Genomic DNA, 18,931 nt, shown 5'->3' on the forward strand with positions numbered 1-18,931 from the left:
TAGATAAGAGTTTGGAGGAAGAAGGAGATGAATGAAGGGAGAGGAAGAGAAGAACACGAAATTTTGTGCTCTAAAAGAGCTCTGAAATCTGAAGTTTAATTTTCAAATGATCAAAGTTGAAAAAAAATGCACACACATGACCTCTATTTATAGCCTAAGTGTCACACAAAATTGGAGGAAAATTTGAATTTCAATTCCAAGATTCTCCACTATTTATAGCCTAAGTGTCACACATGACCTCTATTTATAGCCTAAGTTTCACTTGAATTTGAAATTGAATTTGTGGAGCCATAATTTCACTAATTATGATTAGTGAATTTCAGTTATGGTTCAACCCACTAATCCAAGATTCTCCACTAAGTGTGCTTAGGTGTCATGAGGCATGTAAAGCATGAAGGACATGCACAAAGTGTGACTATATGATGTGGTAATGGGGTGTAGTAAGCAAATGCTCACCTCCCCCTCTAAAATTTAATTGGATTGGGCTTCTACCAATTCAATTAAATTTATTTCCCAACACACACATCAAATATTCACTTAGTGCATGTGAAATTACCAAACTACCCCTAATACAAAAACTAGTCTAGGTGCCCTAAACTACAAGGTCTGAAAAATCCTATATTTCTAGGGTACCCTACCTACATTATGGAGCCCTAAATACAAGGACCAAATATAATGACATCCTAATGTAATATGTACAAAGATAATTGGACCCAACCTTGGCCCATGGACTCAGAAATCTACCCTAAGGCTCATGAGAATCCTAGAGCCTTCTCTTGCATCTTTGACTCAATCTTCTTGGAGTCTTCTATCCAATGCCCTTGGGGGGGTAGGGTTGCATCATTCTCTCCCCCTTGAAAAGGATTTGACCTCAAATCCAGAGGTTCTTGAAACTCATAGATTCTTTCCTCAACACCTGTACAAAGAATAAAAACATATGTATTAGTGATGTTGGGTATGTTAGAGTACGGTAAGGACTGAAAAACCCTTTCTTGACCATCTTCCCATGAGAGAATATAGTTTCTCACCAACTCAATGAGTAGTGCTATAAGTATAGAAAAATATGGGACAAACCTTTTGTAAAAGTTTGTTAAGATATTGAAGCCCTAAATTTCCCTTATACTTGGTGGAGTAGGCCACTCAGGAATGACCTTTATTCTCTTATGGTCCATGGGAAACCCTTGATCACTATTTAAAAAGTTAAGGAAAGTAATGGAATAAAACATACATTTTTCTTTATTTTCATGTTGATTATTCCTACAAAAAACTACGACAAACCTAAGGTGTCCCACATAAGCACCTAGGTTTGCATTGAAACAAAAAATAAGAACAAACCTACCTAATGAGTCCCTATGTACACAAATCATGAAGATGTTGGGTGCATGAGTGATGTTACAAAAGAGTGTTGCACCACTCAACACATTCATCATACCACCTATCATAAGGATTTGGTGCCTAATAATACCTATTTTAGGCACCCACAAAGTACAAGGATTTAAGCTCTTGCGAACCAAACCCTCATCCAACAACTCCTTTACTTAAGGAATAACCTCAAGCTCAAGAGGTAAGGGATGTATTCCTTGATAGGAGAAGGTAGAAAGATTGTTTAAGAAGGAGTGCTCTTTTAATATCACCTTTTATTGCAAAATGATTTTCCTTCTTAACAATCTTCTTGGAGGAATCCTTTTCCTTCCCCTTGGCCTTTGAACACAAGAACTTACTATCCTTCTTTTTCTTTTGTTTTTCTAGTTTTTCTTCCTCATCCCTCTTATCTTTCATAGTTAGTTGATCTTTGGCCACCTGTGAAGGTGTTTGAGGATGCAACACAAATTTCGTGCCAAGATGGGTGAGGGTAATTTCATTAGTTAGACCATTGTAAATGATCTTCCTATCAAATTGCCATGGCCTTCCTAAAAGAATATGTCCTGCCTCCATGAGAACTATATCACAATTAACTTCATCCCTATATGTCCCAATGGAGAAAGGTACCTTCACTTGTTGGTTAACTATCATTTCCCCTTGCTCATTGAGCCATTGAAGTTTATGAGGTTTTGGGTGGGGAATGATAGTGAGCTTTAACTTGGAAACTAATCTTGTACTACAACAATTGCAACAAGATCCATTATCCACAATGAGAGAACAAGTTTTATCTAAAATTTTGCATCTTGTATGAAAGATGTTCTCTCTTTGGGATTGAGATAGATCACCTTCTTCATAGGGGTAGACTTCCTCACTAGACTCTTCACCCCTTACATCATCTTCAATTCCACTAGAGGAAGGGCAAGAAGTAGTCTCCTCTTGACTACTACAAATGTCTTGACCCCTCATGATCATGGTTTTCTTTGTGGGGCATTGAGAGGTAATGTGACCTCTCCCAAGACATTTGAAGCATTTAATGTTGCTAGTCCTTTCTTGGGAACTAGTCTTAGGGATGTATTTCTCTATGGTCTTACCCTTATCTTTCTTGGGTTTTGATGGTGCAACCCCTAAAATTCCATGGGCTTGGTCCTTCCTTGGATAAGAGTGAGAGCCATAAGATTTTGACGAAGACTTTCTTTTAAGTTGTTGCTTCAATCTTATACAAAGTTGAACTAGCTCATCTAGGTCCCTATATGGAAGGAGTTCAACCTTGTCCCTCACTTCTATATTAAGCCCACTAAGGAACCTAGCTATGCTTGTTCTTTCCTCCTCCCTAAGTCCAGCTCTTAAAAAGAGTAGTTCTATTTGTTGTCTATATTCTTCAACACTCATACTCCCTTGTCTAAGCCTTTGGAGCTTGTCCATAAGCTCCCTTTCATAGTAGGAGGGAATGTGCCTCTTCCTAAGGGTACTCTTAAGATCATTCCAATACTCTACTAGAGGATCCCTATGAATCCTTCGTTCCCTAACAAGGGAAGTCCACCAATAGAGGGCATACCCTTGAAAGCTAAGGGTAACCAATGGAACTTTTCTCTCTTCGCTAATATGATGACAAACAAAGAGTTATTCAACCTTCATTTCCCAATCTAAGTAGGCCTCAACATTATCTTTTCCATGGAAATATGAGAGGCTAATGTTAACCTCTTGAGGCCTTCTATCCTTTTCTCTTCTTTGGGAGTGATGTTTCGTATGTGAACTATGGCGCCCTCTATAATAGTCGCTAAGTTCTTCACTTAAACTATTGCAAGAGTCATGACTACTATAGAAGACATGTTTTTCTCTTTTCATTTCTTTCATTATTTTTCTTCTTTTTTCCTCTCTTATTTTCTCTCTTTCATCTTGACTTATTTCTTCCACTCTTTTTTTACTTTTTCTTTTATCTCTTGTTTTTCTTTCCACAACTTAAGGGATCTCAAATCATCTAATATCTTATACAAGGGGTCCTTAGGAGTAGAACCCTCATCATTAACACTAGATGAAGAATGAAGACTCATGTTGGTTCCTAAGTTATGGTTCTTTCTTGTTGGGGGTTTGAAAACAAAAGATAAAAGAAACTATGGTTGAAACTAGCCAGAATAAACACTAAAAGAGGTGTGAAAGATAAGATAAAAACTAATTGATAAAAGGCAAGCTATCTAGGCGGTTTGACAATGAAGGATAAAGGAAATAAGCTATGAAAGTAAGCAAGAAATTAAAGTGCAAGAAATGCAAACTAGACGGATCTTAAGAGTGTTTGGATGACCTCATTTAAGGTTCCCAATAAAACACTCACTATCCTAAGGAAAAATTGTCTAAAATTATTACACACAAATGGAAGTAGGGTGACCTATTGAAGGCTCCCAACTTACTTCCAATGAAAGGCCTTTTTGTAAAAAAATTGAAAGCAAAGCAAATTGCCAATTACAAAATTACAAAAAAAAAAGTCCTCAATTGTGGTGGCTATTCTCTCTTTGATGTTTCACTCAATTTGGAGTGCTTCTTAGTCCAATAGCTCTTAAGGTGGTTGGCCCCTTGTTTCTTGACTCAAATTCTTCAAGGCATGGCACCAATCCTCCTTTCCAATTCCCTATATGGCAACTCACAAGCAAGGAAACAAAGACACAAGCAATAACCAAAGACAAAAATAAAATAAAATGAAAGCTAAACCAATATAATTTTAACAAGACAAATTTTCAAGAATTATTCAACAATTAAAACAATGAAAAGCACACAAAAGCAAGCTAGGACTCAAAGAGAAACCTAGAATGGCTCTAGAGTAGAGTAGAAAAACTAAAAAAAAAAGACTCAAGAAACCTCTAGTTTTGGCACTTGTTTTCACAATAATTTTCAATTGAAATTTCAGAACTAGGATTGGTATAAAATAGGCACCAATTATAGAACAAATTTTGAGCCAAAACAACAAGCACACTTCCCTTTCACTTTTTTTTCCTAGACACTGATTTTTCAGCCAACTTGTGTGATTTTTATTATTTTTTCCTTTAATCCAAATCGCTTGGTTCTTTTTTCATAATTTTGGGCCAGATGTCTACAAAATTCAGTAAAAATTTAAGCTCGAAAAACATAGTGACCAATTTCCAGTAATTTATACAAGTTTGTATGTTCAAGCTGCCAGCACCAACAATTTCAACCTAGAAATCAGAGTAGTGTTTATGTTGCTTAAGGCTTGAATAGTTACAATTTTTGTTTGCTTATGCTCAATTATCTTGAATAACATAATTCAAGAGAGCTTAAGACTTATTTTGATTCACAAATCCAACCACAACTCAGCACCACAACTCAACTTCATCATAGGCATTATGTAGGAAACTTAGAAAACAAAAAAAAAAAGTTCAACAACAAGACTACTTCTAGGAATTGATTTAGAACATGGTATAAACTAAATAACATGCATGAATTAGACTCAAAATTCAAAAGATAGGCTAAGAATGACAAGAATACATGAACAAATGTATCTAGAATTCAATAAACAAAATAAAAATTCAACACAAACTTAGAACATAATGTGACAATTACTATGACTAAACATGACTCTAAGACAACATGGATTAAGTGATTTACACTTAGATTTTTGTGTTTTTTTTTCTAATCCATATTTTGGAAGAAAATTTAGATCTAAAGGTTCAGCAAAAGAATATTATGAATGAAAAATGATAGAACCTAAAATCAACACAAAAATATGATTCAAGAGTAGATCTACAAAATTTGAACCATAGAAATGCAAGAACAAGTGTAGATCTAACATTTAATTGGTTTATTTTTTTTTGAATCTACTCTAAACAGCACCAAACCACAAGACAATGAAGGATATACATGGAGAATAAGATGAAGAACAAGGAATTAAAGAGAATTCACCGGACAAAAAGATAGAGGAAGTAAAAGAACATCATCTAGATGAAGATGCTCTTGATACCACATGATTTAAGCTCCATTAGAGCTTGTAGGCCTAGGATCTTCTTCATCAATGGATTCCTTTGCTTCTTGGAAGATGAACGACAACGGAATGGAGAAGGAAGAGAGAGAGGAGACGCCACTTCAAGGAGAAGATGAGTCTAGAAGAAGCTCACCACCATAGGAGGCCATGGATAAGAGCTTGGAGGAAGAAGGAGATGCATGAAGGGAGAGGAAGAGAAGAGCACGAAATTTTGTGCTCTAAAAGAGCCCTAAAATCTGAAGTTTAATTTTCAAATGATCAAAGTTGAAAAAAATGCACACACATGACCTCTATTTATAGCCTAAGTGTCACACAAAATTGGAGGAAAATTTGAATTTCAATTCCAAGATTCTCCACTATTTATAGCCTAAGTGTCACACATGACCTCTATTTATAGCCTAAGTTTCACTTGAATTTGAAATTGAATTTGTGGAGCCAAAATTTCACTAATTATGATTAGTGAATTTCAGTTATGGTTCAGCCCACTAATCCAAGATCAATTCCAAGATTCTCCACTAAGTGTGCTTAGGTGTCATGAGGCATGTAAATCATGAAGGACATGCACAAAGTGTGACTATATGATGTGGTAATGGGGTGTAGTAAGCAAATGCTCACCTTCCCCTCTAAAATTTAATTGGATTGAGCTTCTACCAATTCAATTAAATTTATTTTCCAACACACGCATCAAATATTCACTTAGTGCATGTGAAATTACACAACTACCCCTAATACAATAACTAGTCTAAGTGCCCTAAAATACAAGGTCTGAAAAGTCCTATATTTCTAGGGTACCCTACCTACATTATGGAGCCCTAAATACAAGGACCAAATATAATGACATCCTAATCTAATATGTACAAAGATAATTAGACCCAACCTTGGCCCATGGACTCAGAAATCTACCCTAAGGCTCATGAGAACCATAGAGCCTTCTCTTGCATCTTTGACTCAATCTTCTTGGAGTCTTCTATCCAATGCCCTTGGGGGGTAGGATTGCATCAACTTTTAGCCACAAGATAGCAAAATTTGCTAATATTTTGGAATTCAATCATACTCTCAATATTGGCAAATACTTGGGCTTTCCTATCTTAACTGGTTGTGTTAGAAAGGCAGATTTTTTCGACATACTAGATTAAGTCAACTCGAGGCTTGCTGGTTGGAAATCAAAACTTCTTAATAGAACGGGTAAAATCACTTTGGTTTAATTTGTTCTTAATTCCATTCCAATTTATACCATGCAAAATCTTTTTCTCCCTCAAGGTGTTTGTGATGCGATTGACAGGATTTCAAGACAATTCATTTGGGGTTCTCCACCTAGTCACTGGGTTGATTGGAATACCATCTCTCTCCCTAGATCTAATGGAGGCTTGGGTATCAGACCTACCCGAGAAGCTAGCGTAGCCCTTCATGGCAAACATGTATGGTCGGTGATTCATGATCCAACTAAACTTTGGGTCCAAATTCAAAAGGATAAGTATTTGAAGGGGGATTGGATTTTCCATCACAGAGACTATGCAGGATGTTTCTACACATGGACTTCTATTAAAAAGTTGGCAATGATTCTTCAACCTGGGTTTTCTTATCGGATTGGTCAAGGTTTTGTTTCAATGTGGTATGATGTTGGTCAACCAAGGGGATTGTTGCTCCTTTACTTGATTATGTCCACATTTCAAATATTAATATGATGTGTGTGGCATCTTATTTGTTGTGGGTTGCTAGAATTTATGGAAATCAAGGAAATGAAGAAGCTTTCAATCAGTTGGTAGCTAATTCACCAAACCCTTCATCTCAACACCCTTAGTATCAATCTGCTGGGGATTCATACGCATCCTCATCAAATCCATCTCATTCGTTGGTTCCTTCCTAGTCATGGAATGTTAAAGCTAAATACTAACGGGAGTTCAAGAGATAATCTTGGTATACCTGGTATTGGCGGAATCATCAGAGATAGTAATGGATCGTGGGTCAAAACCAACCTCTGCGCTGAACTATTGGCCATACTCAAAGGTCTTCAGATGGCATAGGATTACAATGCTCAAGCTCTTATTTGTGAATCAGACTCTCTCACTGCTTTGTCCCTGATATTGCATGGTGCAAATCATACACATCACTATTTTCCTATGATATGAAGAATTAAGAGCTTCCTTCATTGCCCTTAGGAGCTCTCCTTTCATCATGTGTTTCGTGAAGCCAACTACTATGCATACTGGCTTACTAAATTAGGATTATTTTTGCTAATTGTCTTCTGGTTTTTTTATAGTTGTCCTATAGCTATGGCTCACTTGTTGTTTGTTGATAGCAGAGGGGTCCTGTACCCACGTGGCCTGTAGTTTTGTTGTTCTATTTTTTCCTAAGTATCAAAAAATAAAAAATCATATTAAATAAATTAATTATCATTGTAAATTTCATTTCAAAATAATGTAATCAAGAGAACTATTCAAGTTTAAATTAGATAGCATTAAATATAGTCCAATCATTATTTGATACCTTGATCATTTGATTTAAAGTGGAACAAAGATTATGTAATTGATTATATAAGAAAAATCAATTTAAGTATAGCGTAGGTTTTAAAAATTGATTATTTTATATCTTTATTGTTTTGATTTAGAGAAGATAATTAAGGAAATAAGTTTAAGATAATATGAAGTTCATCAAGCATGTCATCTAGCTTAGGAATGAGATGTTTATACTTTACAATAATTTTATTGATGGTTCAACAATCAACACACATCCTTTAAGTTCCATCTTTCACTACTACATAAAAGGTTCTCGAAGAGTTTCAATGTTGGTTCTAGAAGCAATGTTGAAATGGTCGTAGTTGAAAGTAGGAATTTTTCAACATCGGTTTTAAAATCAATGTTGAAAATCATTATCTACATCATTTTTGGTTGAAATAGATGTGTAAATGTGACCAAAATTATGCATTTTAAAGCATTTTTTACATCGATTATGATAAAATCGATGTTGAAAGTCGTATACAACATCTATTTTTGGCAAAACCGATGTAGAATGTGATATACCACACCAATTTTGGTCAAAACTGACGTTGAATGAGCCTTTATAACATCAATTTTGGCCAAAATCAATGTGTTATAACACATTCAACATCGACTTTAGTGATGAAACACTTGAACCATAATTAATTTGATTCAATTTATAAAAAATTATTATTCCATTATCATTGAAATAATAATTTATTTCCAATTAAAAATGTTATCAAACCACAATTCAATGTCATTTTAATATCATAGAAGTGAAAAATTTGACTAATTAAATATAATATAATAAAAATATTACTAATAGTAGCAAAAGAGCCATGTCTGACTAGTCATTAACCTTACTATCTACTATGCTTGTTGATTGAGCAAAAATGACTTGCCCAAGCTCCACACTCATTTGTAGAGCAATCTCAAGTCCAAGCTCAAAGGAACATGGTTTAGTTTCTTCTAAACCTATGACACCTTCTACCCCCACACATATATGTATTAGTAATAAAAGGAATAAGAATGTGAAATTAATTAAAAGTTTTTAAAACACATTTAAATAAAAGCATTTCAAAAGGGTAAAAGACTCACATTCACTTTTCTAACATCATAATAGAATGTGTCCAAATAAATAATAAAATCATCTCGGTGCAAAACAAGGTAGTCCAAGACTTCATGCAATTAATATAGAAACTTATGCTCCAATGTCACATCATATCAGAGCATTGTGTTCCAGCGTCTTCTAGCATGAGGTTCTTTAAAGTCATTCACCTAGTCATCTGCTCCCACTAACACAAAGTTTGAGATCATCACATGATTCAAACACAAATAGCACACATGGAGTGAGTTATCACATTTCTAAAAAAAATACAAATAAACAAAGACGTAATAAAAATAAAATATGAAAGTATTCATAACATAGCTCAACTTAATACAATCCACGTCACTTCACCACTTTATCATTTAAAATTCATTTTTCAATCACCAATCCCATTCACATGAATCACACACTCGGGTCAAGACGTAATAACACTCATCAATTTCATAATAAACAATTAATAAGTGTTATGCAACAATTATACTAACACTCAAGCCTATATGCAATGTGGTACTATGTCAGTGAAAAACCACACTGGGCTGCTTATGAGTACATAACAAGACACACCACACAATGAGTATGTCGGGTCACTCTTACTAAGTAAAATCATAAGGTGACCAGTCACGATCACTCTGTTTTCTGAGAATGCTTCAACGATATGAGATCAACATAGACTTAAAGAAGCACTCAAACTGAGTGTCTTTACCCCCAAGACCTAGACTCCGAAGAATCCGTTAGGGTTTCACCTTCTTGATTCAGGTGCAACCCCTAAAATAATTTTTGCATGCAGACATTGCTTATGAATTATACAATACTCATGACCTCAAACTCGTGTTTCAAACACGTTTAACACATTGTGCTACAATTTAACACTTTAGGTTCCTAACTAGGAATCCTACACTTTCCCTTTAACACTGCGCATAAACACTTTTCTCAAGGTAAACACTAGTCAGGTTATTGTATAATTCACAACTCACAACATAAGTATTGTCATATCAAGTGTTAACCACACACTTATTCAAACCAAATCTCATGTCCACAATTTAACATCCCATAATGTCACAATCCACCATCATATGTTTACATGTATCTCACAAATTAATTCATGTTTAACTTCACACTTATACTCAATCTCAATAACAATATTATAATCTCAAAGCAACATGTTATCCCAAAATTCCTCACATATTCAATTTATCACTTATACACAATTTCAATCACAATTTCATGATCCCAACATAACTATTTATCACGCTAATCTTATCCAAAACACAAACAAATTATACAAAAATGTTAATCACAACACCGGGAGTAAAACCCTTCAAACAATTTCACATAATCATACAGGAAGAATTACAATACAATAAACATCCCAAAATAAACCTCAATTTGATCCTCAAAGGACCCCTACACATGTTCATTCTAATCCCAAAATAACCCCAATTTCACATAAACCGATGTTAACTGGACGACGTAATTTTTATATTTTCTAGTAGTGCTTCTTGGGAACTAAAAGAATCACAACAAAAGGACTCATGCTTTCCCTCACATATCCTTTGGACAAAGACCATTCACTTGTTTTTGGATCTCTTTAGTCTCATTTGGATTACTCCCATATGTTGGCTTATTAAAGGGTAGCCCCCAAGATAAGATTAATGTTGTGCTCAATTACTCTAATGGCAGGAAAGCCACTAGGGACCTCATTAGGAAAGATGTCTTCAAAATCATGCAAAAAAGAAATAACGTAGGTAGGCAGAGAAGAAAAATCAATATTAGAGTTTAAACAAGCCTCCTTAGACAAGAGTATAAGAATAGGCTGATGGGAGAAGAATGCTTTCTTGATCTCACTTTCTCTTGCAAAGAAACTCCTTTTTTCTTTTTATTTACTAAATTACTCCCATTTCTTTTACTTTTCTCACCCTTTTCTCCTTTCTTTTCTTTTGTTTTTTACTATCTTTTTCTTTTGTTTTCTCATTGTTTTCTTCTTCACTCCTCTCTCTTTTTCTTTTGACTTCTCACATTCTACTCATTGTGAACAAAATAGCAACAATTGGTGTAATCATTGTGGATCACCTTGCGGCCAAACTGTTATAGGAGACCCAAACAAATATTCCCGACCTTCATAATGTAATGTCTTTCGTTACAATAACAACCCTATAAAAAATATACTTTAAAATGTCCATAAAAATAAGAATTTAGAAATTTCAATGGATCAAAATACTTTAAATATTATAAATAAATGAGTTCTTAAATAAACAAACAATTTTATTCTCAAATATGAACATCTATAAAGTTTAACAAATAATGAACTAAGTCTTTAATTCTCCTTCGCCTCAAAGGCTTCTTCCTCGAACTTTGAAAATAACACTTTTAATGAGATAATAATTGCAATGAATAAAATAAGTTCTAAAAGAGTTCACAAATAGTGTTATTTTCAGCTGACATGGTAACCGAAAAAACCCAATCATGGTATCCACAGAATTAAATTAAAAATAATACAAGCATACTTATAAAACAACCACAAATTTTTCACTCAAGGAAATAACACTCTAGTAAATGAACACAAACACTTCACTGCATTCAATTCTTAAACAAACAAACAAATAAATATCACAACACAACTCAGTGTTTCTCAGAATCACTAGACTCACCTCTTTGGTTCTCAACCGGTGTCAATCTCATATTCTTCAAAAGGTCTATGAGCTCATATTCATGCAATGACTTTCTACTTCTTTCCACATCATAGATTGAGGTATCCAGAATCTATTTCTCATCCCAGATGGAGGTATCTTATATTAATTTCTCAAGATAGAATGTACATGGTCATCCCTTCCTAGAAGGTTATATCTATTCTTTTGCTTACTTCTTGAAGCATAGTAATTCATGTGTTATTTCCTTATTATTCATCTTCTTCATTTAGTAGGTCAACAAGATTCTCTTTGTTTCTTATTTCTTTTCAATCCTATATGATCTACTTATTTTTTATTTTCTAAGAGAGACCGTCTATAAAATTTTCTAGGAGAAGAGAATTATTTATTCTTATATAAGTACAAGAGTATATGATTTAAGATTGAGTCACATGAGATATATTCTCAATAAATTTGGCTAATCAAATCTTTCTTTATCCTTTTCTACTCTATTATATAGATTTATCTAATTATTAACATTATATAATATTTTATTTTCTTTTAATATATATTAAGATAAAATATGATAAAATTTAAATCATTCTCAAGGATCACCAATTCAAATATGAAAAATATTTTATCTAAACTAGATATACAATATTATATTATTACTATAATAATCTTATAATTTTTTAATTATTATACAGAAAAATCACACTTTCTTTTATAATTATTGAATCATCTCAACAATTCTTATATTAATGATAAAATAGTTATTTAACACAATCAATTTTAAATAAAATATTTAAAACAATCATATATTTTTTTAATTCAATTATTGCAATGAAATTTAATATATCATAATACAAGCATTCCAAATATATATATATATATATATATATATATATATATATATATATATATATATATATATATATCATCATCATCATCATCATTCATCATAATCATGATCATTTTAATTTAAATAAATTCTTATACCAAAATTAATAACAATAATTATATTAAAATTTTAGGATATTACACATAAGAACACATCACATAGTACTTCATCCTTGTACTTCCCATTAGAAAAAGGATCTAGATCTTTCTTGTCAAGCTTCACTTCTCCAATATTGTAATTGTCTCCTCATAATTGTTTTCATCTCTTCCCAAGTTATTACAAAACATTCTCAATGTCTCTTTCTTCATTTGATCCCACCAAACAAGAGCATAATTAGTAATTTCAAGAGCTGCTAGTTTCACCTTTTTACCTTTTGAGTAGCTTTGACATGAGAAAATTTGATCTACACACACTTCCCACTCTAAGTATGCCTTAGGATCACTTATGTCTTGAAATAAAGGAACTTGAATTTGAATTCCTCAAAAGTCATCATCTCCTCTATTTTCATACCTCCTTTGATTACTCTGATTAGGTATTGTCCTCATTTGTTGTTCTTCTTCATAATCATCTTCTTGATATTGGCTCCAACCTCTTTCATGATCATCTCTCCTTGGAGTAACTTGTCTATTAACTTTGACTCTCCATTTGATCCATATGTACATGGATTTCTTCAAGCTTTTATCAAATAATTTTTCAACATGGCTAGTTAAGGCTTGCATTTGGATGAGTGATAATCATTCTTGTGGTTTTCCTTCACTTTCTACCATGTTAGTAAGAAAAATGATAGAATAGAGGACCTCACAATACACTCATGTTTGTCACCTAATTTGGCTTTTACCTGATGATGGTCTCACCACTCTTGTCTTTTACCACTCAACTTTCTCTTGTAAGTTCTTAAGAGAGAGCCTCATCAATGATATTTTTTCAAGATAGCAAGGAAAGAACCAAGTTAGAATTTAGAGATCAAAGGGCTAACAAGGAATATGATAAGAACAATATGGATGATAGAAACAACAAAGATAAGAACAAATACAAGATAATGAACAAATATACAAGACAAAATTTCACAAAGAGATCATAAAGTCCTTCCAATTCACAAAACTATTTTTTCTTTCCACAAATTGGGTTGTAGTATATGTTGTTGATGCACTTATGAATCCTCGTAGTTTTATTTTACAAATTTTGTTTACCCTTTTTTCAAACAGAGTACTTAATATGATACCAAGAACTTTATTTTCTTCTTTTTTGCACAAATTTATTTATTTTTCTTTTTGAATAGAACTCAAACTTCAACTTAAAATCTAATGTTGAACACAAAGAAGATGAAGGGAAATGAAAAGACACAAAAGAAGAATAAGGAATCACAAAATGGAAATGAAACAAGACTCAAAAATAGAATAGAAAAACACAAGGCAAAAAAAAAGACAAACTAAAGAACAAGTACTAGACAATTTAGAAAAGAAAGATTGAAGCAAAGAAAACTCAAAGTTGAACCTCAAGGAGCTGAAGATCTGATGCCAAATGACATGAATGCGAAAATAGGATGGATCGCCTTGAAGAATTCAAAATTTAGAAATTAATTTTAGTTTTCTTTTAAGGGAAGGATATTGATGTCACTCTCAAGAAATAGTTGAGAATGTGAGTGATAAATCATTAGTTGATCTCCACAAGTTTCCTTGATTAGATCAATTTAGTTTTTTGTCCAAGAACCAAGGAAAGCTCTCACAAAAAGAAGAAAACTCATATTTTCATTCGAATTCAACTTGTCTCAAAGGTGCAAAGTTCTCTCTATTCATAGACTTGGAATTTTTCTAAACATCTCACTAAGAATTAAATTCCCACTTATACTAAATTTCCACTAGAAATAAAACCTCACTAACCACTATAATGGATTAGAAAGCCTAAAAAACATTATAACTGACCCAAAACATATCAACAGTCATGTGAAATTATTACCTAAAAATAACAACGGAATTCATAGGAAAAATAGAAAAATGGGTTTTAATTGTTCCTTTAACCTAAAACTACGTAACCAGCCCAAAGAAGCTATAGCCCACATATATGTCAATCTTAATTTGGACTAAAATTAGAGTGTTGCTAGGTGCACCCAACATTTTTGCTGGTGCACCCAACAAAGTTTTTAAATGGCAAAAATGCCCCTGGCTTCTTTCTTTCTTAAAAAATGATTTTTTTTAAAGAAAGGCGCAGAACCTCCATTTTTGTTCGTTGTGCTTTCTCTCGTTTTCTCTTTTTCATGCGGCATTGCATCTTGTTCGTGAGGGTAGCAACGTTGAGGTCAACAGTGAAGGTGAAGGTACCGGCATCGAGCGTTGCGGTGGTTGGTGGTGGCAAACGAGGTACGCAGAACCTCCATTTTTGTTCGCAGACGTATGGACATCCTTCCAGATCATTTTGATCCGGAAGCCTCTTACGGATCAAGTTGATCCGGAAGAGTATTAAGTAGCTTCCGGATCAAGTTGATCCGTAAAACACTTACGGATCAACTTGATCCGGAAGGATGTTACGGATCAACGTGATCCATAAGATACAGATCAAGTTGATCCGTAACATTCTTCCGGATCAAGTTGATCCGTTAGTTCCGGATCAACTTGATCCGTAAGTGTATTATTTTTGGTATTTGCTGTTTTTGCATCTGTTCTTGCATTTTTGCATCTGTTTTTCCATTTATTTTCCTTTTTTATTTTAAATTACTAATTTTTTTGTATGGTCATTTTTTGTTTGATTTGGTTAGATGGATGAAGATGAGTGGATGTATGAAATAATGTCTGAACGAGCGGATATGGATTATGAAAATGCATAATCATGTGGTGCGAATGAACCACATGTTGATTGTTCGGATGCGTTCAAGACTTCTCAGGTTATAATGTTAATGCTTGTCACATATTTAATAAAATGAATACTGGTAGAAAACTTAAATTATGTGGACTTTTTAGGTGTTTGAGTGCCGAGAGAATGTTTTGCGGTGGGCTCGATCCGGGGTTCATGAAAATGGATTTGTGGCGGTGATTTTAAGGTCGGACACAAACACAGGTAGTAGAGGAAGGAGTACGTTTGTGTTAATTGGCTGTGAAAGGAGTGGCGAGTATAAGTGTAGGAAAAAAGAATTTATCAGAAGAGACACTAGGACTAGGAAATGTGGGTGTCCCTTCAAGCTTCGTTGCAAGCCAGTGGCTGGAGGAGAAGGCAAGATGGTGAAGTTGATTTGTGGAGTGCATAATCATGAATTGGCCAAGTCATTAGTTGGACATCCATATACGGGGCGATTGACTAAAGTTGAAAAAACACTTATTGCTGATATGACGAAGTCCATGGTGAAGCCAAGAAACATTCTGCTAACTCTGAAGGAACACAATGCCAATAGTTGTACGACTATTAAACAGATATACAATGCAAGAAGTGCATTCCGTTCTTCCATAAGAGGAAGCGATCTTGAAATGCAACATCTGATGAAGCTTATTGAACGTGATCAATATATTTATTGGCACAGAATAAAGGATGAAGACGTGGTTCGTGATATCTTTTGGTGTCACCCTGATTCAGTGAAGTTAGTCAACGCATGCAATTTGGTGATTTTGATAGACATCACCTACAAAACAAACCGGTATAGACTCCCATTGCTCGATTTTGTTGGGATGACACCGACTGGGATGACATTCTTTGCCGGTTTTGCATATGTGGAGGGTGAACGCGTTAATAATTTGGTATGGGCTTTACAACGCTTCCGAGGCCTTTTTTTAAAGCGTGATGCCCTCTCTGGAGTTATTGTCACTGACAGAGACCAAGCATTGATGAATGCAGTGAAAGATGTATTCCCTGAATGCACAAATTTGTTGTGCATCTTTCACATAAACAAGAATGTGAAGGCTAAATGTAAATCACTAATTGCGCAAAAAAATGCTTGGGATTATGTCATGTATTGCTAGGGATCTCTGACTGATTGTCCTTCAGAACAACAGTTTGATGAATGCCTGAAGAAGTTCGCAGTAGCTTGCGCACCTTGGCCAATATTTGTTGACTATGTCAAGGAAACATGGATAATACCACACAAGGAAAAATTTGTTTCCGATGAAACTGTTCAACTATTTTTATTAACATTGAAAAATTTATGGAATTGTATTATTGTATATGTTTATTTTTATTTGTGTATTTGAAATGTAGGGTTGAATCTGCTCACTCGTCTTTAAAAAGACTGTTACAAAACAGCATTGGAGACTTATGCAGTGTGTGGGATGTCGTGAACAACATGATTACGTTGCAGCACACACAGATTAAAGCATCATTTGAAACAAGTACACATGTCATTGGACATGTGTTCACAAAACCTTATATAGGAGGCTACTTGGAATGGTTTCAAGGTATGCTTTAAATCAGATTGTTGCTGAATTAGAGCATGTTCACTATGCTGGCAAGAATCCCTCAAGTTGTGGTTGCGTGGTGAAAACCACACTTGGTCTTCATTGTGCTTGTGAGCTATCCAAATATGTTGGTGGTTGCATCCCACTTGATTCAATCCATATGTTCTGGAGGAGACTCAGTTTTTCAGACCAAGGGTTATCTGAGCCCGAGGTGGGCATCAAGGACGTAATGAAAACAATATACCAAAAATTCGAAGAACTTGATGTTTGTGGCAAGTTTACTCTAAGAAGTAAACTTTGGGAAATTGCACACCCTGATCAGAATTCGATGTGTCCTCCTCCAGCAAAGGTTAACACAAAGGGGGCACCGAAGAAAACTACGAGTAGGAACCCAAGGTCAACAAAGCGCGATCCATCTTATTGGGAGTATGTAGATGCCTTTGAATCACAACAAAATAGCAATTCGTCCATGAGACGTACTGCATCATCCTCTGAGCAACCGAATCAAAGAACGATGGGAGTATGTAGATGCCTTTGAATCACAACAAAATATCAATTCGTCCGTGAGACGTACTGCATCATCCTCTGAGAAATCGAATCAAAGAATGATGATGCCCATGTTGGACCAGTTTCAGCCATTTATGCACGACTTCATTGATAAGATTGTTGATGTCAAAGGTGATGGTAACTATGGATATCGGTCGGTTGCCGGTTTATTAGGTATGGGTCAAGACTCTTGGTCGGTGGTCCGCAACCATCTGCTTAAAGAACTTGCCAATTTCTCAGAAGACTATATCAAGCTCTTTGGTGGCACGGAGAGATTTGAGGAATTAAGGATGTCACTACTTGTTGATGGGTTAACCAAGGTATGTAATTTATGAATTTGATTTTTAAGACTTTAGTTTGAAATTAAGTTTGACGTGTATATTTGTTTTATTCAGGTGACAACGGATAAGTGGATGGATATAATAGACATGGGACATGTCAATTCATCAAGGTATAACGTAATCGTTGTATCCTTGTCTAAACAACAAAGCATGACATTCTTTCCCCTTAGAAGTCAACCGCTGACAAATTCTTCATTGCATCGTATAATTTGTATCGGTCATGTGTATGACAATCATTTTGTTGAGGTACATTGTATATATGAAGTGTTTTTTTTATGATTATGCAATGACTTTTGTAGGATTGAGTTAACATTTATTTCGCATACACAACTGGTTTATTTAAAAGAACGTTGTCCCTTACCGCCTGTATCATTGTTATGGTCTAGCAATTGTCATCCGCAGGCGAAGTCATGGCCAAATCCATATATTAGCAGAATGCAGCATTACAAGAGCTTCGTGATGTTCAAGAGAGACTATGTTGACTTAAATGATGATTGAACATGTAATTTATAAATGCCTGATCGTTTTGAACATGTAATTTATTTGTTACGTCCACAACAAAATTATTACTTAATTCTAAAAAAGAATGTATGATATGTCGTTGTCTGACTTGACTACACATTGTGGAAAATCGTGTATGATAAATTGTTGTCTACATTAACATAAAGCGCGTGAAAGGACCCTGCACAGCATGACTACACATGCAGATCTGATGCAAGCTAAAGCATGTCATGTCATTCGTGTAGTTGACAACACATACAGAAAGCATGTGCATGCGTATTTTCAATCTTTAAAAAATGCAGCACTAATATTAAAACTCATCTATATATATGGCACAACCTAACCTTGTAAGAAAGCACAAGTTTCAGTATCAACCCAAGTCTTACAAAAAACTATGGCATTCTTGGGAGAGACAAGCAGTCAGACAGTTGTGAACTCCACATTAGGTTTTATTTTTCCAAATGGATCCATTGTTCACAACGACAGTGGTGTTTCCTTCCAAGCTTCCACTCCAGTTCCCATTCGAGTACCTAACGGGTGTGATTTTCAAATGTTAAAAACCAGAATACACAATACCCTTAAGCTAACCGACAAGCAATTTTTGGATGAAATTTACTACCGCCAGCCTTTCACGTATGCAGGTAATCAATTTCGGTTTCAATGTATGCAACTGAAAGATGATGCTGATGTTTACACAATGTTAATGT

The 18,931-nt window shown here is 34.5% G+C and overlaps 1 protein-coding gene across 1 annotated transcript; it reads left to right on the forward strand.

The window, feature by feature from the left end:
* Window positions 1-724: 724 nt before the first annotated feature.
* On the forward strand, window positions 725-17,781 carry LOC114385923 (protein FAR1-RELATED SEQUENCE 6-like; the record flags this gene model as incomplete). Its single annotated transcript, XM_028345955.1, has 7 exons — window positions 725-834; window positions 3,509-3,512; window positions 15,415-16,245; window positions 16,405-16,457; window positions 16,640-16,836; window positions 17,515-17,674; window positions 17,778-17,781. Coding segments are annotated over 7 exons (1,359 nt in total), but the record flags the coding sequence as incomplete, so codon positions are not given.
* Window positions 17,782-18,931: the final 1,150 nt, after the last annotated feature.

Source organism: Glycine soja, chromosome 15 (genome assembly GCF_004193775.1).
Source record: "Glycine soja cultivar W05 chromosome 15, ASM419377v2, whole genome shotgun sequence".
In the NCBI taxonomy this organism is placed as follows: Eukaryota; Viridiplantae; Streptophyta; class Magnoliopsida; order Fabales; family Fabaceae; genus Glycine; species Glycine soja.